The 24435-nt window shown below is 62.9% G+C and overlaps 2 protein-coding genes across 3 annotated transcripts in view; one reads left to right on the plus strand and one right to left on the minus strand.

Annotated features, from left to right (window-relative positions):
- The window catches only part of THAP4 (THAP domain containing 4), a 32543-nt gene extending 28937 nt beyond the window's left edge, over window positions 1-3606 (minus strand). The window contains exons 1-2 of the mRNA XM_090285534.1: window positions 3441-3606; window positions 635-1734 (exon numbers count right to left, since the gene is read on the minus strand). Of these exons, the coding sequence (XP_090141660.1) occupies window positions 635-1734; window positions 3441-3517 (1177 nt within the window). The 5' untranslated portion in view covers window positions 3518-3606. The remainder of the gene's footprint in view (window positions 1-634; window positions 1735-3440) is intronic.
- A 483-nt stretch (window positions 3607-4089) lies between these two features.
- ATG4B (autophagy related 4B cysteine peptidase) lies at window positions 4090-23755 on the plus strand. Of its 2 annotated transcripts, none has more exons than XM_090285566.1 (13): window positions 4090-4171; window positions 10398-10499; window positions 10632-10703; window positions 12242-12340; window positions 12661-12762; window positions 13218-13290; window positions 15394-15473; window positions 20403-20596; window positions 21029-21107; window positions 21327-21472; window positions 21814-21870; window positions 22256-22349; window positions 23276-23755. In XM_090285566.1, the coding sequence occupies exons 1-13, from the start codon at window positions 4162-4164 to the stop codon at window positions 23347-23349; spliced, it is 1182 nt and encodes a 393-aa protein (XP_090141692.1). In that variant the 5' UTR covers window positions 4090-4161; the 3' UTR covers window positions 23350-23755. The 2 variants fall into 2 exon arrangements, with proteins under 2 accessions (XP_090141692.1, XP_090141700.1); XM_090285574.1 differs by lacking the exon at window positions 4090-4171 and adding an exon at window positions 5760-5806.
- Window positions 23756-24435: the final 680 nt, after the last annotated feature.

Consider the following 24435-nt stretch of genomic DNA (forward strand, 5'->3'; position numbering starts at 1 on the left):
GCCCCATCCTCAATACGTAAAGACGACCTAGACACCAGTTTCTGTGAGTGTCAAACACACCCAGCCTATCTGCACAGGTGCGAAGATGTGCAGGATAAAGCCCAGAAAATAATCTGAAAGATCACACTCCAAATTTTAGTATCAAGAGGAATAAAAGTTGGGAGGCTAGTGAAAAGAGTTTTCACCTATATATTTCTGTAGTGTTTTAATTTCTACAGAAAAGAATAGATTCTACTTGACGAGATGTCTAAAATCTCGTTATTGTTCATGTTCACAGTGAGTTAACGCCAAGTACATTTATGAAAACGTGACTTGAAGGAACCTCCCCCTGACTGAGTCTCCCGTCACCTCCCTAGTTTTCTATGTCTTCTTGATTTTGCATGCAGAGCCTAACCCGTCTGGAACCTGCGTCTGTGAGGTTTGCCGCAGACACTGACCCTGCCCCGTCTAAGGGGCAAACTAAGTGTTGGGGCCCCATTCACTGAATAGCTGACCCCACAGCAAGAGGCCTTCCGGCTGCTGGGGGGGAAGCTCTCTGACCTGGGCCCCACCTATGGGGTCCAGCTACTACCCCAGCCTCGGCGGAGCAAGACCCCTAAGGAACAGGCAGCGGGAGCCCGAGGCAGGTACTGACCGCGGCCGGGGGCCGGCAGGCTGCTGGGGCGCGGCGCACTCCCTCTCTGCAGCTCGTCCAGCTTCTCCTGCAGCTTGCGCACCTGGCTGTCGGAGCGGCTGACACGCTGGCGCAGGCTCCTGAGCTCCCCGTTCTTCTTCTCCACCTGCTCCCGCAGGCAGCACGCCCGGCTCCGGTTCTGCCGCGCCGAGAAGCAGTAGGAGTGCAGCGAGTCGATGAGCCTGCAGGCCCCTGACGCCGACAGGATGACCTCGTTGATGGACATGGGGCTGGCGTCGCTGTGCTCGCTCTGCACAGCCTCTGCAGCTGGCTTTGGGGTGACGTCTGCCGGGGGGGCAGAGGGGCTCTGGGAGGGCTTCTGTGGTGTTGCTGTCAGAGATGAACTTGGGGGGCTCTGGGCCAGGCCCTTGTCGGGCCCCAAGCTGGTCCCGCTGCAGCCAGGCTCCATGTCTCTCTTCGGCCTCTTCCGGTCCACAGGCTCGCGGGGGACAGACGGCCGCTCCCGACTGTGCCTGGAGGAGAAGCTGTAAGAGTGAAGCGAGCCAATGAACTTGCAGGCCCCGGATCCGGGGGGCGTAAAGTCATCCACGGAGATGCCGCTCTTATCCACCAGGCCCTCGCCGGGGGCGGCACCGCTCTCTTCGCCAGCGTCACATGCAGGCCCGTTGGCTCCTGCCCGGCTGCCAGACGCCGTTGTGGCCAGAGCGTCGCCCGGAGGTCCCTGCGTAGCCTGCCGCGCCCGCTTCAACTTGCGGGACTCTGACTTGGCCATCAGGTTCTCGCTCGAGGATGACGGGGAACCTGCCATTCCTTTCCCATCGGCTTCACCTGCGTGTCCCCTCAGGCCCCCCGAGGCCTTTCTGGTGTCCTTTCTCCTGCTGCGGCCATGGCCCCCAGGCCCCCTCTTCTTCTCAGGCAGGTGGAAGATGGAGGGCACGGCCGTGGGCTTGAGCAGGCGGTGCTGATCCTCCAGCCTTTTGGAGAAGCTGTCTTTGGTGAAATGTTCACTACAAAGGAAGGAATACTTGGTGGGCGTCCAGTTATCCCTCTGAACAGCTTTCAACCACTGGATCAGACGCTTTGAGTCCTTTAGAGGAAACCTGCAGGACAAATGGCAAAGCAGTTGGGAAGAAATAACTACATGTCTGCCCCTAAAATGATCAGTCATAAAAGGAAAACAAGTGTTTCTGCAAACACCCAAACCTGGATTGACTTGGCCCATTTAAACATTTGATAAACACTGAACAGAAGTCTATCGCAAGTCAGTTCTGGAGTGGGAAGGCGGAAGGCCTGCTGTTCGCCCGGAAGGGGCTTACAGTCGCGGGGCGGACAGGGGTGAAGGCAGGTCACTCCTCCCAGAAAGTTCGAGAAGCACGGCTGGCGTCCGGACAGCAGGAAGAGCTCCAGGAAGCCCCGGAAATAGTCCCTAGAAGGTCACGGCCGCGCACCGCCCCCCCAGGGTGTCTGGGATGCGTGACCCGGGGTTGGAATCGAGATGGCGCCGCCCCGTTTAGAAGCCAGGCCAGGGGTCCGGTCGGCCAGCAGAGACGGGAGCATCCCCAGGCTGGCGGGGACTCCAGCGACGTGAGGGCGGAGGGCGGACGCAAAGGTGCCGTTCTGTCACCGCTACACTCCCGGCCCCTGGGAGACACTGAGCACGGCCCTTAAGGCTCCTTCCTGCTCGTTAAGGCAAGACCTGCACTTACAGGACCCCGACCCAACTGGGCGCAAGGGGCCGTGTGCCGCCTCGAGGTCGGCCGGGAGCCCCTGCGGCGCCGAGGTGCGGGCCCGCGGGTGCAGGCCGGGCTCCCAAGGCCCCTGAAGACCCGCACTCCCCGCTCCCCGCGCCCACACCGGGGCAGGCCCGGACGGAGGCGGCAGCGCTGCGCCCCGCTCTCGCTCGGGGGACAAACGCTCCGAAGGGGGCTCCCAGGCCGTCCAGGGTCGGGACAGCTGAAGGCGGCGAGCACCCCAGCGCACCCCGCTACGACCACAGATAACGTCGTCCCTCGGGTCTTTGAGAATCAAACGCTGACGCCCTTCGGTTCGCTGTGGCCGGCCTCCCGCGTCTACGCGGGCTCCGCAGGCCTCCGGGCCGGGACCCTCGGCAGGGCCACGCGCCACCGCAGCCTCCAGGGGGAGCCTCCGGGGCGGGAGGCGGTCCGGCCCCTCCGGGGACTCACCTGCCCGCCGGCGCACCACTACCCTTCCGCCCGCGGGACCCGGGACCCTCCCCGAAACAGCGCCCGGGGCGCGTGTTCCTCCACGAGGCGCGAGCGCGTTAGCTCCGCCACACTCGCGATGGCAGAGCTCAAGGCAGCCTCCCCCGCGACCAACGCGGGAGCGAAGTCGCAGCCGCCGCGAAGGGCAGCTGACCCGAGGAAGAGGCTTCCAGAGTGCGCCGCTGCTGGGACCCGGCGGCGCCACCCCGAATCAATGGAGCGCGGCGGCCGCAGGGCACGGGCGACGAGAGTGAGGCCGCGGGGTGGCCTCCCAGGGCCCGGAGGGTGCGCGAGCGATGGGCGCCGCTGGCCGACGAGCGGTGCGCGGCGGGCGCTGGTGGCCGTGCGGTGGCCGCGAAGAGAACACCGCTGGCCGCGGGGGCCGGGCCGTCCGGTTCAGAGACGGCGGCCCCGGCCAAGGTCACACAGCGCCCGGCGCTGACTCAGTCGCAGGACAGGCCCTGAGGCCCGGCGCGTTAGGTGCCCCCTCGGGCCGGGCCGCGCGGCCTCAGTTTCCCCGGCGCGGGACCGGGCCGGACGGGGGCGTGGCCGGGCCGAGCGGGCGGAGGGCCGGGCCCGGTTACCTGTGGAAGGAGACGGCGCGCTTCTCCCCTTTGCCCTGCCGGTTGGAGCAGTTCGCGGCCGCGCAGCAGATCACCATCTCGGGCCTCGGGCCGCCGCGCCGCCGCCAGGCTCCGGCCCTTGCCTCGTCGCGCCGAGCCCGGAGCGGGACCGCCCCGAGGGGAGGTGCGCGGCGACACGGCTGCGGGACGTGGGAGCCGGCCCCCGCGGCGCCGTACGGCAAGATGGCGGCGCCCGCCTCCCCGCCGCCCGTCGCAGCCGTCGGGCCTCGGCGCGCCCGTGGTCGCAGGCACCTGGCGGGCCGCTGTCCGCCGCTCGCGGCGTCGGGGGTGGGCAGGGGCGCCCAGACTGGCCGCTCCGTACGGCGACATGGCGCGCCGAGCCCGTCCGTACGGCAAGATGGCCGCCCCTGCGAGCGCAGGTGCGCGGCTGGCTGACGCGCTCGCCCCGAGGCTTCGCTGCCCGCCTGCGTCGGTTTCTGCCGCCCCGGCGGGTCGCTGCTGGGGTCCTCGGGGCGCGCGCCGGAGGTCGCCGGGATGCCGAGCGCGCAAGTCAGATCCTCCGTGCCTGGCCCCGCCGTACGTCAAGATGGCGCCCGGCGCACTTCCGCGCGCACTTCCGGCCCCGCCGGCGCCCCGGATTGGCCCTGACGGCGGCCCGTCGCGTCGTGCTGCGGCCCCCGTCGGAGCGACGCGGCGCTCAGTGGACGGCCGGAGAGGGAAGATGGACGCAGGTAAGGGCCTGCCGGCGCGCCGGGGACCCGCGGACGGTGCTCGCCTGGCTCCTTGGGCCTGGGGATTCTCCTGGAGCGGCCGGGGCGCGGGGCGGAGGGTGGGCGGGGTGCGGCCCCGGGCGGAGCGGGCAGGGGCGGTGTCCGCGGGGAGGCCGCCCTGGGTCTGACAGCCCCGCGTTTGCGGGTCTCGGCGCTTGTCCAGCCCACTGCAGCGCCCGGGTCACCGCCCCGGCAGGCCCAAGGCCGGCTGGACGAGAAGGGGCCGCGCGGCGGGAGGGAGGGGGCTGGTGCGGAGCTGGGTCCGGAGACATCGGCGGTGGGAAGCTGTTGCCTCCGCCCCGCTAGGAGTTACGAAGTGGGAGCTGTTGGAACTTTTTCGAGTGACATCGGGAGGTCGGGCGCGGGAAGCAGCCCTCCGCACTCGCGGCGCGCGCCTTGTTTCGGTTTTCAGTCCAGCAGCCGATAGGTGACTTTGTGATGGAGAACAGAAGCTGAAGCCGTGCCCCATCGTCTCGTTCGGGGGTTCTGATACAGAGTGCGGGTGTGCACCCATGTACATACTGGAACATACGTGCGTGTGTTTCCGCCCAGCTCATCGTGCTTCTGTCCCGTAATTTTTGTTGGCAGGGTAGCCTTGACAGCGTTTCTGCCGCGGCGCTCTCCCACCCCACAGCGGTTCCGGTGCGTTCGTGCTCGGCCTTCCAGTACCGCCCCCCCCCGCCCCCCATAAGGGAAGGCTTCACCTGGGTTACTGCCGCCTGTCACAGCGTTTCTGCTTCGTTTTCCTTTTCCTGGCACCCGCAACATGTACTTACTGAAATCTCGGTCTGGAAACCGACAAGTGGACGTATTTCTATGATTTGTGGCGTTTCTTCACTTACATGTTGGGTGGCTGGAGGAAACGAGGCCTGACTCGCAACCTGTGAGCCACATGTATTTTTTGGGAAGTTCCTTTAAAAAATAAGAAGTGTCAGACACTGTTGCACTGTTTGCTGGGGCATGGGGTGGTGAAGGAATAGAATTATTTGCGGGTCCACTTTTACTTTTTTCCACTTCCTTTTAAGTTATTACTGTATGATACCTAAAGTCGATCATTTGTGAGACTCGGTTAAGGGGGAAAACAGTTTAAGGTCCGTCCTGTTACCTTGGATGTGACGATTGTCCTTAGGAGCAGCTACCTGATGATACTCTAATGGGACACTCAAGGCTGCTTCCAAGTAGAGGAGGTGTTTGCTCTGCAGGCCTGTGTTGATGCTGATAAAAGCACAGGCAGTGTTTGTAGGGTGTGGTGGGGAGTTTTCTTCTGGCCTGACACATCTTTTTAGGGATGATTTGCAACCCATCTGGCCCTGATCCCTGCGGTCTTTACCAAGTCTGCTTCCTTGGCCAAGTGTGAGATTCCTGGTTGTTTTTCTTGTCTCCATCCAGTGAACTACATTTGTTACTGTGCGGGAGGTTTATGTTGGGCATTGTTCTAGACCCTGGGACTAGAGAAGCAAGCAAAAGAGACAAAAACCCTGCTCTGCGTTCCAGACGGGACACCGGCGGCGTGGCTCCTATGAAAGTGATGTGGGCTAAGCCGGCCGGTGTGGGGGGCCTGGAGCCAGGATGTCCAGGGAAGGTGTCACTGCAAAGGTAAGTTTGAGCAAGACCCAGAAGCAGTTCAGAAGGAGGAGCAGGTGTCGTACCAGCAGCAGCCAGCAGGCCGTGTGGCCAGGGTGCGTGGGTGGGCCGGGAGAAGCCCGAGCTGGAGGCAGGGAGGCATCTCAGGCCGCGCATGGGGCGTTCCCGTGTCAGGCTGAGGGCTTGGGCGCATGTTCATCCTGGAAGAGATGGTGTGTGTGGCAGCCTCGCTCTGGCTGCCCAGCTGAGTCTGTGCTGCAGCAGGAGGCCACTGAGGAGGCTGATGGAGTAAGCCAGGCGAGAGCGTGGGAGGCGGGTCGGGGTCGGGAGAGGAGGCCGAGTGCCGGCTGCGCTGAAGGCTGAGACAAAAGGACTTTGAACAGATGCGGAGTGGTGAGTGTGCGGCTGGAGAGGAAGGGGTTAAGTTGGTGCCGGGGTGTGTGGCCTGAGCTCAGAAGCTACAGGGGGAGCACTGGGGGATGCCCTCATTGCTGGGGAGCTGGTTTTGTACATGCTGACAGTGAGGTGTCTGCCAGACACTCGTGCTGTGATGTCTGGAGAGCCCTGAGCCCAGAGGCCTGGAGCCGCAGGAGTAGGTCTGGTCCGGAGGTACAGGTTTGCAGAAGGCCACTTGGGTGAGGCCACTGAGGGTCTGAGTGTGGGAGGAAAGAGAAGGCGCCAGGAAGGGGGTGGCCCGGGCCTCCGGCGTGTCCAGGCCCCGTAAGTGCCGACTGCAGGCCGGCTGTCCATCGGAACACACCCCTGGTTCCAGGCCCTGGCAGGCCCAGCCTTCAGCGGCCACGTCCTCCATGCCCTGAAGGCAGAGGGTGTCCTATGCTTGCATCTCCGGTGCTTCTCGTTGTGTCTGGCGTGGACGCGGCTGGTGACTGAAGGAGCAGCACTGGAGCTGGCAACGTGTGCGATCCTGGACCGGAAGAGCTTCGTAGAGTTTGTGTCCGGGACACAGCCGTCTGCTAGTGTCGGTGTCGGCAAGTGAGAAGCACTGCTCGGGCCGGGCCGTGTGTTCAAGCGGACGTCTGTCCCCTGTGTTCACTTGAGGCATGTTTTCCAGTTTCCTGGTGTCACTTAAGTTCCAAGTTCTGTTCTTTGTCATCCCTCCTTCCTCCCTCCCTCCCTTCCTTTTTCTTTTCATTCAGAACTCAACCACCAGCATCTTCACATAAAGAATTTGGGTTAAAAAAACAGCTGCTTGCGAACCTGTTACCTTAAACAAGTGTTTCCTGACCCTGACAGGTTTGCTCAGGGGGTTGGAGCCTTGTCCCGCGAAGCGAGGAGTTGCCGGTTTGATTCCTGCGCCGTGGTGGGGAGAGCTTCATGTGCTTTTTGGTCGGAGCTGCTGCAGGTGCTTGGGCTCCTCGTGCTTCTTTTCCAGGGTGAAGGCTCGCAGAGGCTACAATACCCGTGGGGCGGCACGGGCTGCTGCCCTCTGCTCCCGGGGCCGTCCTGCGTGTGCGCGGCAGTGTGGTGCCGTGGGCTTGGTGGGTTTCCTGTTGTCGTAGGAGGCGTTGCAGCTCAGTTTGGTCACAAGGCGTGGAGAGTGTCTCACTTGTCCCCCCATTCACGGAGTCCCGGCGGTCCACGTGGAGCGTGCTTCCTGTCGCCCAGCACAGGGCACAGGTTTTCACGTGTCTTAACTTGTCTCTCCTCACGCCAGCCTTGAGGAGCACAGCTGTCCCCCTTGTGCCAGTGAGAAAACTGAGGCGCAGAAAGGCCACTTGCTGGCGGCGTCACAGGACTGGGAGGGGGGCCCCGCACCGGAAGCCCACAGTCCACAGGGGCGATATTGGACACTCCCTGCATGTGGATCCTCAGGGCACAGGGGCAGCAGTGGCCCCGTTGTGTGGAGGCTGCCTGCAGGGTTCATGGGCACGTCCAGTTCTAGAGGCGGACGTGGGCCGCGTGCTTGGGGTGGGCAGAGGGACACCCAGGTGTGTGTGTTCCTGCCGCGTGGCCCCTGCCCGGCCGGCGAGAGCCGGCGTTGCCTCCTGGCCGCTGACGCGCTGCCAGCGCTCCTCTCCCTGCTGGCATCTGGCTCCCTCAGTAAAGAATCGAGGCCCCGCAGCCTGTAATTGTCTTAGTTGTGGCAGGACACCTGGTGACGTGTTTTAACTTAATAGGACGCCTCTCGCTGCCCTCCCTCTGAAGTTGGCTTGGTCGCCTATAAGGTTCGCTAATAAACCTGGGAGAAGTGTCTGCCTTGCATTTTGTCCCTCCTGTGATAAAAACTGCCCAGGCCTTGTCTCCTGTCATGCCCCCTTCCAGAACAAACCTTTCCCTTCCGTACTGTCGTTTTCTTCATGTGGGAAGCCAGAGATCTGAGGAGGGTCTCAGTGTCTAGAGTGACGCTGCCCACTCGTTGAGAGGCCGCGATCCCTGGACGTGCCCCACCGGGGAGGCCCCAGTCCCAGCAGGGTGGGCATGGCAGTCAGTGGAGATCAGACGGGTGTTGTGAGCGTCCTCCCTGAGAGCAGACAGGCCTGCGGGGAAGGCCCGAGGCCACAGAAGACTGCGATGGCTGGCCACACGGAGGCGGAGGTGCCTAGCGACAGCACAGACTTGGGTGTTGTCAGCTCCTCGAGAAGACGGACTTTGCATTCCTCGCATCTCAGTGTTTGCGATCACACACAGGAACGAGCAGTCTTAGGTAGGAAGAGAGGAGTGAGCATGATGTTAGCTGTGCGTTCCTGTCATTGAGCCTGGCTGACGCTGCCCGTGGACACAGACACCGGAGGCAGGCGAGCGCGGGGCTGTGAGGCCTGCGCCTGCCGTCGTGCCGGGCCCCCTGGGCCGCCGGCCTTGCTCTGGAAGCACAGGACTCCTGGGGCCCTGAGCAGGCAGAGCTGGGCCTGGGGTCCCGACGGCCGGAGAACTCACGTTGTGCACACCGCCCTTTGTGGCCGTGGACCTGATGGTCAGCACGCGGCTCCCCCAGCCCTGTGATGGGGACTCAGCTGTGCGTTGGTCCAGTTGTGGTGGAGCAAAGTGCTTGCCTTTGAGCCCCTAGTCCCCATCCTTGCTGACCCCGCCGACCTGGGAGCAGTTCTGTCTGCGGTGCCTGGGGAGGGTCCCTGCGGGGGTGTGCAGTGAGGGCGTCCTATTATTGTCCCCATTTTATGGGCAAGGGAATCGCCACCCCAAGGTATCCGTAAGTGGCTCAGGAAGCTGTAGCCTGCGAGCGCCCGGCTGCCAGGGCCCAAGCCAGCGCTCTGTCCTGCCTCCCGCTGGGGCTGTGCACAGCACAGAAAGACAGGCGAGGTGCTGGCAGGAGACAGGTGGGCCCACCAGGGCCTCGAGTCCCCTGTGGCGTGGGCGCCCATGCCGCAGAACTGGTGAGACATGAGACAGCGACAGAGCTGTGGCTCAGAACTGGCCTTCCCATTGAGGAGAATAGGTGAGGTGTGCTGTGGCCCCATTCACGGGTCTGTGCGGGAGGACATCTGGGAGGACAGTCATTGCTGGCTGTGAGGCTGCAGATGACTTCTTACAGTATTTTTATAGGTTTCTTTTTTTCTCTTTTTTAAAAAAAATAATAGCATATGTTATTTTTATGAAAAGGTGAAGCTATTATGAAAAGGTAAAGTAAGACGTAGGAGTAACTTATCTAATACATTGATTTCCCAAGACGTGTGTGAAGCTGCAGGTGGAGGATGCGATGGCTGGGCCTGGTGGGCGCTGGAGGGGCAGCAGGGAGGGGTGGGTGTTGGGGTTCCCTGAGCTGCAGCGCCGGGGCGCCCAGACCGCGCTGCTTGGGGGCCGGACGCAAGGCTGCGTTCCCTCAGACAGGAGGGACCCTGGAAGCAGTGCAGAACTGGTGGGGTTCAGGTCTCGCCAGTGTGGTAGATAGACCTGGTGCTCCGCACGCTTCCTTTGAAAGTGGGGTGCTCTGTGGCAGCTGGTGGCATCGCCCAGGTGACAGCAGGCTCCGGGCCTTGACTCCAGGCCCCTGGGCCCCCAGGGTTTCAGGGATTTACCCCTCCACTCCTGGAGCCCAGTTCCGCCCCCGCCCCTGCTGCTAACTGCGCCTCACCAGGAAATCCAGGGTGGCCTGGAGCCCCCCGTCATTGGGGGTGGGGGGTTAGGGTTTCTTGCCCCTGAAGCATCTGCCTTCAGCCCAGCTCTGGGCATGTGCTCCCAGGTGAGGTCTGGGGGACAGGGATGCAGGGGAGGCTGACCCTGCTGCCGCCCGTCTGAGTCCTGCACACAGAGGGGAGGAGGGGCTTTGCTGCCCTTCTGCCCATTAAAGTGTGAACAGGCGTTTAAATGGGGTGGCTTTGTTTTCTGTTTGTTTTCACTTTCTCCCCGGGCCTGGCCTGGGTTGGTCTCCCGCCCTCGTTTCCTCGGGCCCTGGCTCTGGCTTGGAACCCGAAAGGCGCCGGCAGCGGGTGACAGGCTCGCTGCCTTGTCTCCGCACGCCACAAAGCACCGCTCGGGCACCCGCATCTGCTCCGGCAGCGGTGGTTGTTGGGCGGCCCTGAGACGCAGACTCCCCGCGGGTCTTTTATCCAGAAACGCAGTAAGTGATCCTGATACTGTTTTATTAAATTATAACAATTTGATCAGTGTGTGTCTTTGGTTTCAATAGCTACCCTGACCTATGACACCCTCCGATTTGCCGAGTTTGAAGATTTTCCGGAGACCTCGGAGCCAGTCTGGATACTAGGCAGGAAGTACAGCGTTTTCACAGGTGCCGACCGTCCTCTCGCGCCCGGGCCCCAGAACTGTCCTGCGGGGATCATAGTCACCCGCTCGCTTTCTGTAGCGCACGACGTGGTACTAAAGGCTGTGTGTGTGTTTTCTTCTTTCAAACATTCTCTAGAAAAGGACGAGATCTTGTCCGATGTGGCATCTAGACTTTGGTTTACGTACAGAAAGAACTTCCCTGCCATTGGTGAGTAGTTTGTTCCCACGCATGACACGTTTTAGAAGGAGGACAACAGACTGACGAGGTGGGTGACTTGGACACACCCAGTACTTGTCCCTATGTGTTCACGTGCCCGGGAAGCATGCAACTCCCCCCGCCCCTCGCCCCCGCCCTGCCCCACGCCATGCAGAGCCCGATTTCACACCTAGGCTCCTGGCAGCGCCTCTCCATCCGCCAGTCGCCATCCCTCACTGCGGCCTGAGGTCGGGGTCAGGGGCCACAACTGGCAAGGACACGTGGGAGACATGGCCACGGGGTGCCTTGGTATCACAGAGGCTGCCACTGGAGTGTGTGTGAACCGTCCTGGTCAGGGCGGCTGGAGGCCATAGCTCTGCCACCGTCTTCTCCGGTGTCCCGGCTGAGTAATGGCAGAGCTGCAGACGGGGCGGGTGGAACTCAAGTGTCTCTCCATGGCACTCAAGTACTTTCCATTAAAAGTGATTCTTCATCGTTGTGCCCGGAGGCAGACAGAGGTTGGGGACCAGCGTGGCCTGGCCTTCGCCAGTCAGGAGACCAGAGACCAGAGGTCCGGGGCCGGGAGGCTCCACCGCCTCAGCACCTGGTCTCTGTTCGGTTCGCCTCCAAGATGTAGTTTCCTTTTCTCCAGTAGTGAGGTGGGCGTGAAGTAGCTATAGTGTCTGACGTTTGGGACACTGAAACGTGGGGAGGCGCGCCCGGTGTCCCCACGGGACAGTGTTTACTGACGTGGTCTGTCAGGTGCGCTCTGCTCTGGGTGTGCACCTGCTCTGATGCTGCTGCACTGGGCCCTGGGGGCAGGGGCAGAGTTGAGGTGCTATGTGGGGCCAGGAGGGACAGCACTGTCCCGCAGGTTAGCCGACTGGACGCAGGAAAGGGGGACGGGCTGCCGAGGAGCCTTGTGTTGTCTAATCCGGTCGTGGGGCAGGGGGGGTGGGGGGGCTTCTGGGTCTGAAGGCCAGTGCGGTGTGTCCTCCCTGAGCCCAGGACATGGCTGGTTGCTGTGGGAGGTTGGGTGGGGCTGACAGGCACGTGCTGAGCACCTGCCTCAAGAGCTGGGCTGGGTCCCGGGGCTGAAGACGAGACCAGCCCCTGCGGTCCGGCCCTGCGTCTGCTGGGTCACTGCCAGCGAGCCTGGACCTTGCTGCTGGCCAGGACGTCAGGGCATTGCTTGTGTGACTGGGCCTGTGTCACCTTACAGGCGATAGCACGTGTCTGGAGTCAGAGTCTATGGATGGGCCACGACGGGCCGAGGGCGGGCTGAGGGCGCCTTCACTGCTGGCCCTGCTGCACGGGCGCAGGGTCTGCCCTGGTTTCCCGGACACTGTGCTTCTCTGTGACCTGCCCATGTGGTGTGCTATTTCAGAGGGTTGTGAGGACATTTCGCGTCCCAGCAGGGGGTTCCCTGTGCAACCGGGTCCTGGGTGAGGGTTGTTGCCGAGACAACGCTGCGGCCTGCTGCGTGGGGCAACCGGCGTGGTCTGATTGCTGCCACCTGACAGTGAGTCTGCTCTCTGCCGCCACCACAGGGGGGACCGGCCCCACCTCCGACACGGGCTGGGGCTGCATGCTCCGCTGCGGGCAGATGATCTTCGCCCAGGCCCTGCTGTGCCGGCACCTGGGCCGAGGTGAGTCACACCGGGACAGTGTGAGTGAGGAGTTGGGCTTCTTCAGAGACACCCACTGGCTTTCTTCGACTTAAAGAGTGACTTTAAAGAAGGCTGATCAATGTTTGTCAGAAACTCTCTTTAAACCCGAGGCCATTGTCTGCTTTCTGCATGGATTTGTGTTGATGGGGTTGGCATCTTTGGAATCCGGGGGAGCCTGAATTTTAACCTGAGCCAGGTTCAGAGCAGCTGGGGTGCTATTCAGCCTTGGGTGTTTGGCAGTGCGCGGGGGGCTCTGTCACATCGGGCAAAGCTTGCACTTCTGCCCCCGTCTCTGCTAGATTGGAGGTGGACGCAGCGGAGGAGGCAACCGGACAGCTATTTCCATGTTCTGAACGCGTTCATCGACAGGAAGGACAGTTACTACTCCATCCACCAGATAGGTGGGCGGGGGCGGGTGCCGTGGGCGGCAGGTCACGCCCAGGGTGTCCCGATTGCTCCGCCGTGCTGTGCTGTGGGCCGCGGGAAGCCTGTCCCCACGCAGGCGGCCAGGGGTGGACCCGGCTGCTTGTTCCAGCCTCTGGGGAGCGGACTCAAGGTGGGAAGCGGAACGCTCCTTCATTCAGGAAGTCACCCCAGGAGCATCCTGCTCGCACTCGTAGGAGGAAGTAAGAGCAGAGTCCAGTGGGCCATTGAAGGGCTGCATCCTGGCTCGTAGCGAAGCACAGACCCCAGAGGCCCCACGTGTCCGCCTGTCAGCACAGGCTGGGGCGGGCCTGTCCTGCTCCCTAGAACGGGCTCCTCCTGCCGCAGGCGGCCAGGACCGGCCTCTTCTGAGGGGTGGAGGGCTGTTGGGGTCGGGATGTGCGTGTCGCTAACCGGCTCTGTTTTCCTGCAGCGCAAATGGGAGTGGGCGAGGGCAAGTCCATCGGCCAGTGGTACGGGCCCAACACGGTCGCCCAGGTTCTCAAGTACGTGCCCAGCTCATGCCTCCTGTCTGTGGGGAGCAGGGTGGGACAGGTATACCTGGGGGGCTCGGAGGTCTGTAGCTGAAGGACATTCGGGGCCTTCAGGAGGGTCCTCTGCGGTAACCCACCTGTGTGGTTTTGTGAATTGGAACTTAGTTTTTTGATAGGATGATTCCTTTCATCTGGGTTGTGCCCAGCAGCGGGAGCCTTAATTCTTGGTCATCACAGGAGTCTGTTGGTCTGCTGGTCAGGGAGGCCGAAGCTGGTCTGGTGGGGAGGGCGGCCCTCCATGCAGGTGCCGTGGGGCTCCGCCTCTATTCTGGCCCAGTTCCCCCTTCCCTGGAACCTCTGCCTCTGCCCTGGCCTCCCCTCTGCCGCCCTGCCTGCCCCCGGTCCCCAGGGACGCTGCCACAGGCACCCCTGGGCGGCCTTCCTGGGGTTACCCTTCTCGCCCTTCCTTGTGGGTGGCCGCCCTCTCCACCCACCTGCCTTGTCCTGTTCTTTGGGATCATTCAGGACACCCCTCCTCTTAATGTGTCCCACGTCTGGTGGGTCCCCAGCCTGCCACTGTCTCTGTCTCTTTGCTGGCCCCTTGATGACTCGGGGCCCCATGTGCCCTATAGAGCCCAGGCCGTGTGCGTGTCCCTCTGTGTGGTCTGCGTGAGGCCTTTGTCACACGGTCACTGTCAAGCCTGTCACATCCAAGGGCTGCGTTCCTGCCCCCCCCCCCCCCCAGCCCTCTGGGAGGCAACCCTTGGCACAGGCATGTGCTGCCTTCGGGAGCCTGGGCCACAGAGCCATGCTCTCCAGCCCTTGTGTCGCTCTGGCCACCTCGGCCTCTGCTGCTGGCCCTCCTTCCCACCTGTGGACACTGCGCGCCTTGTCCTGGGCCTGTGCCCCTTCTCTTTGCGCTGTCCACGCCCGGCTTTCGCTGTCACCTGCTCTCTCTCAGCTCCCAGAGTCATATCCCAGGGCTGACTGGTCACGTCAGGACGGTCACCTGGCACCTGACAGCCAGAACCCACCGTGGCCCCTGCCCCACCCAGCCTGTCCCCCACAGTGGGGAGCCGCACGCGGGGGTCCTGCTGGACTCTCCACACCAGCCCAGCCGTCGGGTCCTCCTGGCCACCTGCCTGCCTCGCGGCCGCCCCGGCCCAGGCCCATCCTGCCCCTGCTGGGCTTCCTTCTCGCTGCCATCCTGGGGCTTTTCTAACAGCAGCCGGCGCTGTCTTCAGAGTGAGGAGTCAGCCCCCCATCTCCCTTCTGCTCCAAACACCCGGGTTCCCCAGGCTCGGCGGGGAGGCTGCAGGTGCGGCCCGTCTGCCCTGCGCACCCCGGCACGTGGCACCTTTGCTTCCACCTCGGCCCCCTGCCCCGGTCACGCCCGCCTGCCCCCGTTCTGATAGGTGGGGCGCTGACCGCCTCGCACGGCTACTTCGTTCCTGCCTGCCCACCCCCGGAACACAGGCCTCCCGCACGCTGTCTAATGTGCTGGCGTGTCCATGGCTCGGCGCCTGGTCCTCAGCGTGGGTGGCAGGCGGCGGGTGGCGCCGCTCTCCTGGTGCCCATCTGGCCTTCCCCCCAAAGGGGCTCTGCGTGATCACCTGACACCCCTCCCTGCGCCCCATGACCCAGTGTGGGAGCCACCTCCCCTGTGCCCTGGAGAAGCTCACAGGCCTCCCTTCCCGTTACACTTCCGGTGGCAGAACCTGCTCTCCTCCTGGACCCAGAATCCTGGGGCCACCGCTCAGTCACTTACAGCCGGGAACCTCAGCTCAGTGTGTCGTGGGGGGTGGGGGCAGGGAGGAGGTGCTGGGGTGAGTGAGGTGGGGCTGGGCCCGGTGCCGCTCGCAAGCCTGTGGTCTCCAGCCCTGCTCGTGTGACTCCCCCCTCCACGCACCCTCAGGATGCGGTGCCACGAGAGGCTCCTCTCTGAGACGGCAGCTGGGGGTCCTGGGAGGGGCTCTGGGCCTGGGGAAGGGGCGGGTTCCAGCCTAGGCCTTATTCCTGCCTGCGGCACTGGCGTCTTAGAGTCTCAGTTTTCCTCCCTGAGAAACGCTGTTTCCTGGGTGCGCCTGCTCACCCCATGTCCCCCCTTTGTGGCAGGAAACTCGCCGTCTTCGACGCGTGGAGTGCTGTGGCCGTCCACGTTGCCATGGACAACACCGTGGTGATGGATGACGTCAGTAAGTGCGAGGGGGGGGCAGGGGGCGGGGAGCAGCCACTGAGCCCTCATCCCCGCCAGGCTCACAGGGCCTCGCCTGGAGGGGGCGCCTGTGAGTTCTGCACAGCAGCTGGGCACCCCGAGCAGCGGCCGGGGACCCCACCTTTCCTGACAAAGACGACCCAGCCAAGGGAAGGGGCCTGCATTCCCTCCAGGGCAGGGTCACCTGGGGCCGCACGTGGTTCTCGTACCTGGCCTGCTGCTCACCTGTGCGCGATGCAGCTCTGAGGGATGGGAGCGGCGTTGCAGCTGCACCCCCAGGCCGAGGTGTAACAGGAAGCAGGGACACAGCTCTGCCCCTTCCCTGAAGGAATCGGGCACACGTGGACGTTTAGAAGCAGGCCTTGCCCGTGCGACTGCGGCGTGGCGTGCGGCCGCAAGTGCGTGTGGTGGCTCACAGGAGCATTGCTTCCCCGCCAGGCCCCTAGGCCCCAGGCCGGGGACACTGTCAGGACTGGGGAGCTGGGGATGGCACTTCTTAGTTAGAAGCAGTGCTGCCCAGGCTGGTGTGGCTCCGTGGAGTGAGCACCCGCCTGCGCACCAAAGGGTCGCCAGTTCTGTTCCCGGTCAGAGCACAGCCTGGGTTATGGACCGGGTCCCCGGTTGGGGGGCGCGCAAGAGGCAACCACACACTGATGTTCTTCTCTCTCCCTCCGTTCTCCTCACTCTAAAAATAAATAAATAAAATCTTCAAAAAAATGAAAATAAGAAGCAGTGCTGGTTTCTGCAGCCCTGAAGGCTCCGGCAGAGCCCTGGTCCCTTCGCAGTTTTGATGCCCGTGGGGTCTGCCTTCCTCCTGCCCTTTCTCCTCGCTCTGGCTCCTGAATTTTTTCTGAAACGTTGGGAAGTTAGGAGATGCAAAGAAGGGGGGAAATCACTTGATCTTATTGCTCAGAAACAGTTGTTTAGACACATGTCCTTCCAGTGTATTTGTTTTTGTTTTCCAAAACAACACATAGTATCATCAGCGTTTTTCTCCTGTCTCTGGAAACTGCCTTACTCTCTGGCTGCACAAGGCTCCCTGACACCTTGATTTCTTTTTCCCCAGTATTGGGGGGTCATCCTTCACCCTCTTCGGGGCCTAGTCCAACCTCTGGCCTCAGACAACAGGCTGGTGGCTCCAGGGCAGTGGCCCGGAAGGGGCAGGGGACACGCAGCTTTCCAGACCCTCCACCCCTTATCGGGTGGTGCTGGCGGGGGCCCTTCCCAGTCTCTCCTGGGGTCTCGGCTGTTGAGGCCGGCAATGCTGGAACTGGAACGAGACGTGAACCGCGTTTGTTCCAGGAGCTTGTGGGTCTGGCTCTGGGGAGGGGTCTGACCCTGCTTTAAAAAAAAATTTTTTTTTACTTATTTTTAGAGAGAGGGGAGGGGAGGGAGAAAGAGAGGGAGAGAAACATCAATGTGTGGTTGCCTCTCCCATGTCCCCAACTGGGAACCTGGCCCACAACCCAGGCCTGTGCCCTGACTGGGAATTGAACCGGTGACCCTCTGGTTCACAGGCTGGCGCTCAATCCACTGACCCACACCAGCCAGGGTGCTGACCCTGCATTTTTAACAGGCTCCCGAGTGGGATGTGTGTGGCCGTCCAGCCACAGTTAAGGAGGGCCTAGTCTCTGCATCAGCTGCCCTCCCTTGGGTCAGAAGTTAGGCATGCACATCACAGGGACAGGGGGAGGACGTTCAGTCCCTGAATTTAGAGAGTAGCGTCAGCACATGACTGGCAGGGACATGAGGATGACTTACTGAGGTCGGTGTGAGCAGAGGTGATTCGGAATGGCCTGTGCTGAGTGCTGCTGGCGTCAGGACTCCAGGAGAGGAGCGCGCAGGCTGCGGTGAAGACGGGCCGCTGCTGCCTAGTGCACAGCTCAGAGTCCCCCAGGGCAGCGGGCTGGCGCGGAGGCACAGGGTCCGTCCGCACAGCAGGAGGCGGAGAAGCAGTGCCCGGTTTCTGAGCGAAGCAGCTGGTGTCAGAAACCCCGCGAAGCCCCTCCAGGGAAGAGGTGGCTTAAATGCTCCTCAGAATGTACGGGAAGCGTGCCAGGCAAGGGGCCGCTTGGCCGCTTGCGTGTGTCCCTGTGCACCCGCCCTTCCAGCCTCTGGGACGTCCCGAACAGGCCCCGGCAGCGCCGAGTGTTGACCAGGTCAGCGCGTGCATGAGCACAGTAGCTGGTGGGAGTCACCGGGTCCGGGGAGAAAGGGCAGGTTGAAGAAGATAGTCTGGCGGTGCGCACAGGTGACATGGGTGAACGCAGAGAGAACACAAGCCTAATCAGAAACGGTGTGGACGGGGAGCCCGACCGCGGAAATAAAAGCGGAGCGAAGTAGCGGTGATGGTGTGGGCGGACAGCAGCCGGAGACACGGGGCAGTGAAGGAGCCGGAGGTCGAAGGAGAGTTGGGTCTTTAGAGCTGAAGACCCCAAAGTTTAGAAATCAAGAATCTGTAAAATGTGCGTGTTCCTGGCGACGCTTCTAGATTGCAAAACTAAAGAGACTGTTACAAGCGTCTGAATGCTAGTGGTGACAGTAACCTGCCTGTGAAGGAAGGCCGTTCCCTGCTCTGCAGCCTCACCTTCCAGCCACCAGCCACCGGAAATGCTCAGATTTCTGAGAGAGACCTCTATGCAGAAGGTCAGGAAGGCACACATATTGCTTAGTTGTCATTGAAAGAAAAACAGAGAATTTAAACAAGTTAAAAGTGTTAAGGGAGCCCTAGGAAATTACAGCCAGGTCCCTGGGACAAAGGACCTGTGGCCTCGCCTGCTTTGAGCCGATCCAGGAGTCTGGTTTGACTCCCGAGTGGAAATCGAGTCACCAAGAGGATGTTCTCCCAAAGCACAGCCTTGGACGCCGGGAAGCCAAACCTGCGTAAATATAGACCCTGACAGATCAAATGGATAAAATGTCAGTTACGGAGAAACAAAGTAATGTAAGGAGAGTTTAATGCATGTCCGAGCTTAGCTTGGTGGCAGAACGGACCCCTTAAAGTGCCCAGAGAACACATAAGTGAGCTGATGCTGAGTGAGCAGGAAAAAGGGTGAAACTGCTGACTCAGAGTGTCAAACCTTGGATTTGGGTTAAAGGAAGGCAGGCTAATGGACCGCCTCTGAGAACTGACGCCTGCTGCTCCGAGGAAAGCCTGCCCCTGCACGGCCGCGGTTGGGCAGCGTGCGGTGAAGGGAACGAGCGTGCACTGGCGACTTTAGGAAGGGGACCACAAAGTGGGCAGAGACCCCCAAGGGCGCAGCGGGGGCGGCAGGTGCAGAGACGGCGATCCGAGGGAAGAGGTGGTAGAAAAACCCCAGACGGGCTCTTCGGGGCAACGGCAGGCAGAGCGCCGGTCGCAGGGCGAGGGGAAGAGGCGCAGCCACCTGTTCAGAAATTGGAAGGGGAGGCGCTGACGCCCGTTTGGACGTGTGGGTCTACCCCATGGACACCACTGACCTCCTGGTGAAGGGCTCAGCCTCAGCAGGTTGCACCCGCTCCCCCACCTCAGATGAAGCTGATACCAAGTCCAGATGTCACCCATGCTCCTCCCCCGAGGCTGTGGATCGGAAGGTCCCACCCCACAAAACAGGTGTTACGAGGTGACAGGGTTATTATGCAGGATCCAGTGCAGGAGCCGCCGGATAGAGGAGCCTCCCTGCACTCACCAGGCGCCACACTCCCAGGGTCTCCACATGTCCACCCACCCAGAGGTTCCTTGGGGTTCATTGAGGCCGGGCTACATGGATGCAATGGATGGAGTCACCGATGGTTGAGCTCCGTCAGCTCCTCCCCGGGCTGGGTGGGGCTGGGAGGTCTCGCCCCATTAGGGGGGTTGGTTCCTGTGGCAGCTCCCACCCTTGGGGTTTCCCAGCATCTCGTGAACAGAAGACACTTTATGCTCCTGTCGCTTAGGAAATTCCAAAGGCCAGAGCTCTGCAGCAGTGGGAGGCGGACCAATATGTATTTCTTGTAAATCTCAATATCACAGAAAGATGAAGTAGCCAGAGATGTTTGAGCAGTCAGGTCTCGCTCCCAGCTCCTGCTCTGCCCAGGCGTCCGCGCTGGGGTTCCAGTCTTCCACAGAGTCCAGCGAGGGCTCACCGGCTGTAGGCGCTTTGTGCAAACCCCAAGGCCACCAGCCCAAGTCACAGGCTGAGCTGCTCCTGCCATCGCCCCCAGAACCGCCGTGACCAGGGGCCGGGCCCTGTAGTCTTCTTTGGCCCGGGAAGTGCTGTCTGTTCCCTGGTTCTTCGCAGCATTGGCACATGGGAGGCGCCCAGGCCAGCGCCGTAGAGGGTCCTGCGCCCATCGTTCCTCACGCTGCATCCAGACTAAACATCCTCACCCTGCTAGCTGCGTCCCGGGCTGTGCAGCGGGAGGTCGCTCCCGGTCCCTAGTGAGGGCGGCGCTCCGCCCCCGGGGCAGTCTGGGTGGTCTGAGGGGTCACACTTGTCTGCGGTTTCTTTAAGGCAGCCCTTCCTGCAGACTGGGGGGCAACGTGCTGCCTCATAGTCATTACTCACTGCCCCAGGTCTGGCCAGGGGGCACCCCTGCGGGCCAGCGCTGTCTTCTGTCTGTCCCTGTTGATCGGTCCTTCAGCACCATTCAGGCAGTAATGAGATCCTGGCTCTTGTGGCACCTGCCCTCCCCGCCCTGACGTGGCCTTCCCCGCGGGCCTGGCCCTCCCAGGGGCAGCGGGGCTGAGGGATCAGGCGGAGCCGGGGGAGCTTGAGGCCCTGTTGTGTCTTGTCTTCCTGCCACCAAGCCCCCAGTTCATGCGCTTTTTGAATATCACCCAGCGCACTCAGAAGTAAGTTACCTAAACGTGTAAAAGGGGGACAGTTACTCCTTGGTGGAGTTGCTGGGGGTGGGTCACAGGAGTTTAGAGGCCCCTCCTCCTTTCCAGGAAGGTTGTGCAGGGGCAGCCCTCCGTGCGTGGGGGCCGCTGCGTGTCCGGCAGATTCCGGCGGGCACTGTAATGGCTTCCCTGCGGGGGCCGAGGCCTCCAACAGGCCGTCTCCGTGGAGACCCCTGGTGCTGCTCATCCCCCTGCGCCTGGGGCTCACGGACATCAACGAGGCCTACGTGGAGACGCTGAAGGTGGGTCTGTGCCGGCTCTGGGGTGCAGCGGGGTGGGGATCGAAATACTGCTTTGCGCCAGAACCCTTCCCTGACACCGCCGTGGCCCCGGGCTCGCCCTCTGACTGCCCAGTGGCCTCCGGGCCTCCGCCTGGGCTGCCCCCTCGCCGGGCCTGTGCTCCTCCCTGGCTCCTGGCTCCACTGGCCTTGCCTGTGGAGTCAGACCAACCCCTGCTCCGTGTGCGGGCCTCCCCTACGCACCCGTCTGCCCTTCTCGACTCCCGATGACTCGTCTGCCCCCGCCAGGGCCCGCATGCCCCCCTTCCTCAGCCCACCTCCTGTACGTGCTGCTTGTCCGCCCTCCTGACTGAACTCATGGGGGCTCCTCCTCGGGCCCCCTGTTGGGGTGCAGGCCCCCTGCTCCCGCGCGCTCAGCAGCCCTCCCGCCCGCAGGGCTGCTTCATGATGCCTCAGTCCCTGGGAGTGATCGGAGGGAAGCCCAACAGTGCCCACTACTTCATCGGCCACGTGGGTGAGTGGGGTCCCCAGTGGTGCCCCAGTCGCTGGAAGCCCAGGGAGGGGCGGTGGTCTTCAGGGAAGGCCCCTCATGCCTAGAGGCAGCCTGACCCAGGGCACGGTGGACAAGCAGCGTGCCCGCTGCCTCCCAGCCTGGCTCATCCGGCCGGCTGGGGTGCGGCGTGGCAGGTCTGAGGCGGGACCCCATCTGCTGACTCCACGCTGCCGTGCCCAGGTGAGGAGCTCATCTATCTGGACCCCCACACGACGCAGCCGGCCGTGGAGCTCACCGACAGCGGCCTGATCCCAGACGAGAGCTTCCACTGCCAGCACCCCCCGAGCAGGATGAGCATCGGGGAGCTCGACCCGTCCATCGCAGTGGTGCGTCCCCTGTCCCGTGACCGCGGGAGCTTGTGGGCACCTGGTCCTGGGAGCCTCTGCTGCTGAGCTTTTGGGAGATGCTGGTCAAGGCCACCTGAAACCTGGCAGGCTGGCCCCAGGGACACAGCCTCCATGACTGAGGTCAGAGGGCCGAGGGCCTAGCTATGGGCAGAGCCAGTGGAGAGAGGCAGGGGCTGGAGAAGAGAGGATGGCGGGACTGCCCTGGGGCCCCTACAGTGGCCCTGGGAACGAAAGGCCAGCCTGGCGGTCACGCGGCCACATGGCCGAGTGCGGCCTGGTGCCCCCCGTGCTGCTCCCTGCTCACCATGGGTTCATTTCAGGGGTTTTTCTGTCAGACTGAGGACGACTTTAATGACTGGTGCCAGCAAGTCAGAAAGGTTTGTGGTGACTCCCCTGCCTGGGTGGACAGGGTCTCCGGTGCATCACCTGTCCCCCGACTCGTCCCTCCGCCAGCACCCTGTGCACTGCCCAGCAGTGTCCTGTGGCCCCCACACGGGCTGCTTCATTGTCCCCGTGGGCAGGAGTGGGTGTGGGGCCTGACACTGTGCAGGGACTTCAGGGTGCGGTTTCTGTTCATCAGCCTTCAGTTGACGGGGCAGAGGGTGGGGCTGCCCCAGGGCGGCCTGTGGACGGGAGCCGGGTCCCACCCCAGCCCAGGGCACCGCCACCCTTGTCAGCGCTGTCCTGCTCACAGTGGCGATTGGGCGGAGTGGGGCCGCGCCCCTCAGGCCACCTCCAACGCTCTGTCTGTCCGGCCGACAGCTGTCACTGCTGGGAGGCGCCCTGCCCATGTTTGAGCTGGTGGAGCAGCAGCCTTCCCACCTGGCCTGCCCCGACGTCCTGAACCTGTCCTTAGGTGAGCCTGGGGCCGCGGGGCCGGCGGGCATGGTGCTGCCTGTTCTGCTCGCTGTGTCTGTGCGGCGCTTCTGCCCTCCCCTCCTGGCTCCCCCACGTTCTGCTCCCGTTGCTTTTGCCCTTCAAGATGTGCATGAGCCCCAGATGCGGACACTGGGTGGTTTGTGTGCAGTGTGGGACCAGGACGCTGCTGAGCCTCCCCCTTCTGTCGTCCCGAGCGCGGCGGCAGCAGTCCGAGCCTCGTTCTTCACCCCACGTGTGGGCACCTGGCCCCGTGCACAGGCCCCCAGGCTCTGTGACCCAGAATGTGCTGGGCTTCCTGTGCGACACCTCGCCCCCACTGCTGCGTGGCTCTGGGCCCAGGGCTCTTCGAGGGAACCCTCAGGTCCCCTGAAGTGAGCTGAGCATGTGGCACCCGGCAGGGGAGACCACAGTGAGGACCAGGGTGAGCCTGTGTGCTGAGGACAATGACAGGGGAGCCCCTGACTCCCGTGTCTGTGAAGATTCCTGAGGCCGATGCCTGACGGAAACCGTGGGGCTCGGGGGTTGGTGCTGAGACTCCGCACAGATGCCCCATCTGTCCCAGGTGGTACAGTGCCAGCACTGCTTTTGGGACTGGTGGCCTTGCCCTTGGCCATGGGAGGCCCCCCGGGGCTCTGGTGAGAGGAGCGTCTGCTCCGCCCCCTCCTGCTACCATCCCTGCCAGCGGGCTCAGACCTGGAGGCCACGCCCTCCCCTGGGCAGTCCTGGTGTCCTCCAGCCGCCTGCCACCCCCAGTGAGTGCCCTCACCCTCCGGACGCAGGGGCAGGGTCGGCCCCAGGGTGAGCAGGCCAGAGGTGTAGTTGGTGCGCACACAGCCGCCTTTCCCATCCACACCCAGGTGACCCACGCAGGCATCTGAGGGGGTTTCGTCTTATTTCTTCCAGATTCTTCTGATGTAGAGCGACTGGAAAGGTTCTTTGACTCAGAAGATGAGGACTTTGAAATCTTGTCCCTTTGAAAGTCCTGGAGTCGGGGGGGATAGCTCAGTGGGCCCTTGCTGGAGGCGCCTTCAGAACCCAGCCCAGCCTGTGGGCACTCTGTGCCCCCGTGTTCCACCCACCCTGCCCGCCACCCCCGTGCCCGGCAGGGACCGCACTGCGCTCGAGGCCTCCCTACAGGAGAGATGCGGGGCCGCGGGCCCAGGAGAGCAGGGGGCAGCAAGCAGCGCTGGGCTCCGGGCATCCGCATCGCCTGCGCCCCGCTTCCTGCAGGCTCTCGGTTCTGGGGTTGCTTTGGAATTAAAGTCCTGTTGAAGTCACTCCACAGACACGCATTTCTGTTGGGCCTGCCCTGGATCCAAGACGACTGGCAACTGAGCGTGGCACGGCCCTGGGACTGGGCCTCTGCGCCCTCCACGCCCTCCACCCTCCGCCCTGCCCATGGCTCCGCCAGGGCTGCCCAGTGGGAGATGGGTGACCGGGCGTCTCCGGGCTTTGGCGAGAGAAGCAGCAGAATGGCGGGGCCTGTGCAGAGCTGAGGTGCCCCCACACGCGTGAAGACAGCTGCAGGCAAAGCCCACGTGGGTTCGCCTTCCGTGCCGCCTCCTGGCCCCGCCATTGTGAGATGCCCACCTGCTGCTGCTTGCTTGTCGCGCCGGCTTCCCCTGGGTGGGCAGTGGTAGCGGCCCGGCAGGGAGCTGCCCTGGACTGTGCCCTTCGGCTCACGTGGGACGTGGGGGGTCACAGAACTGCCCTCCTGGTCACTGAGGCTTCAGATGGTTTGGGGCTACAGGGTGAAACCCTGCTTATGGTGCAAGACAGGCATCCCGTCGCTCATCACGCCACTGAGAGGCACTTCCAGACCCTTCTCAGCACTGACTGACGGCAGCACCTGCCACCCTGCACCCTGGTGTGGGGCCCAGAGCGCACGGCTCCCCCACAGGCTCTGTCCCCAAGAGTGGCCTCCGTGGGACGTGCAAACCAGGGCCTGGGGCTCAGAGGTGGCCGTCCACCTTCTTCCCGGGGACCTTCCTTGTGGAGGTCCCTCCCTCCCTTGGTGTCTGCACTTGTAGGGACAGCGGGTGGCTCCCACCTGGTAGCAGAGG

This window comes from Furipterus horrens, unplaced genomic scaffold, assembly GCF_987537825.1.
Source record: "Furipterus horrens unplaced genomic scaffold, mFurHor1.1.pri manual_scaffold_1, whole genome shotgun sequence".
Taxonomy (NCBI): Eukaryota; Metazoa; Chordata; class Mammalia; order Chiroptera; family Furipteridae; genus Furipterus; species Furipterus horrens.

Bases quoted from the DNA above. Each gene is read 5' to 3' on its own strand.
- ATG4B (XM_090285566.1), top strand. The intron at 20,597-21,028 runs GTGGGTCTGTGC...TCCCGCCCGCAG, and splicing joins CCTACGTGGAGACGCTGAAG to GGCTGCTTCATGATGCCTCA. The intron at 21,473-21,813 runs GTGCGTCCCCTG...GGTTCATTTCAG, and splicing joins TCGACCCGTCCATCGCAGTG to GGGTTTTTCTGTCAGACTGA.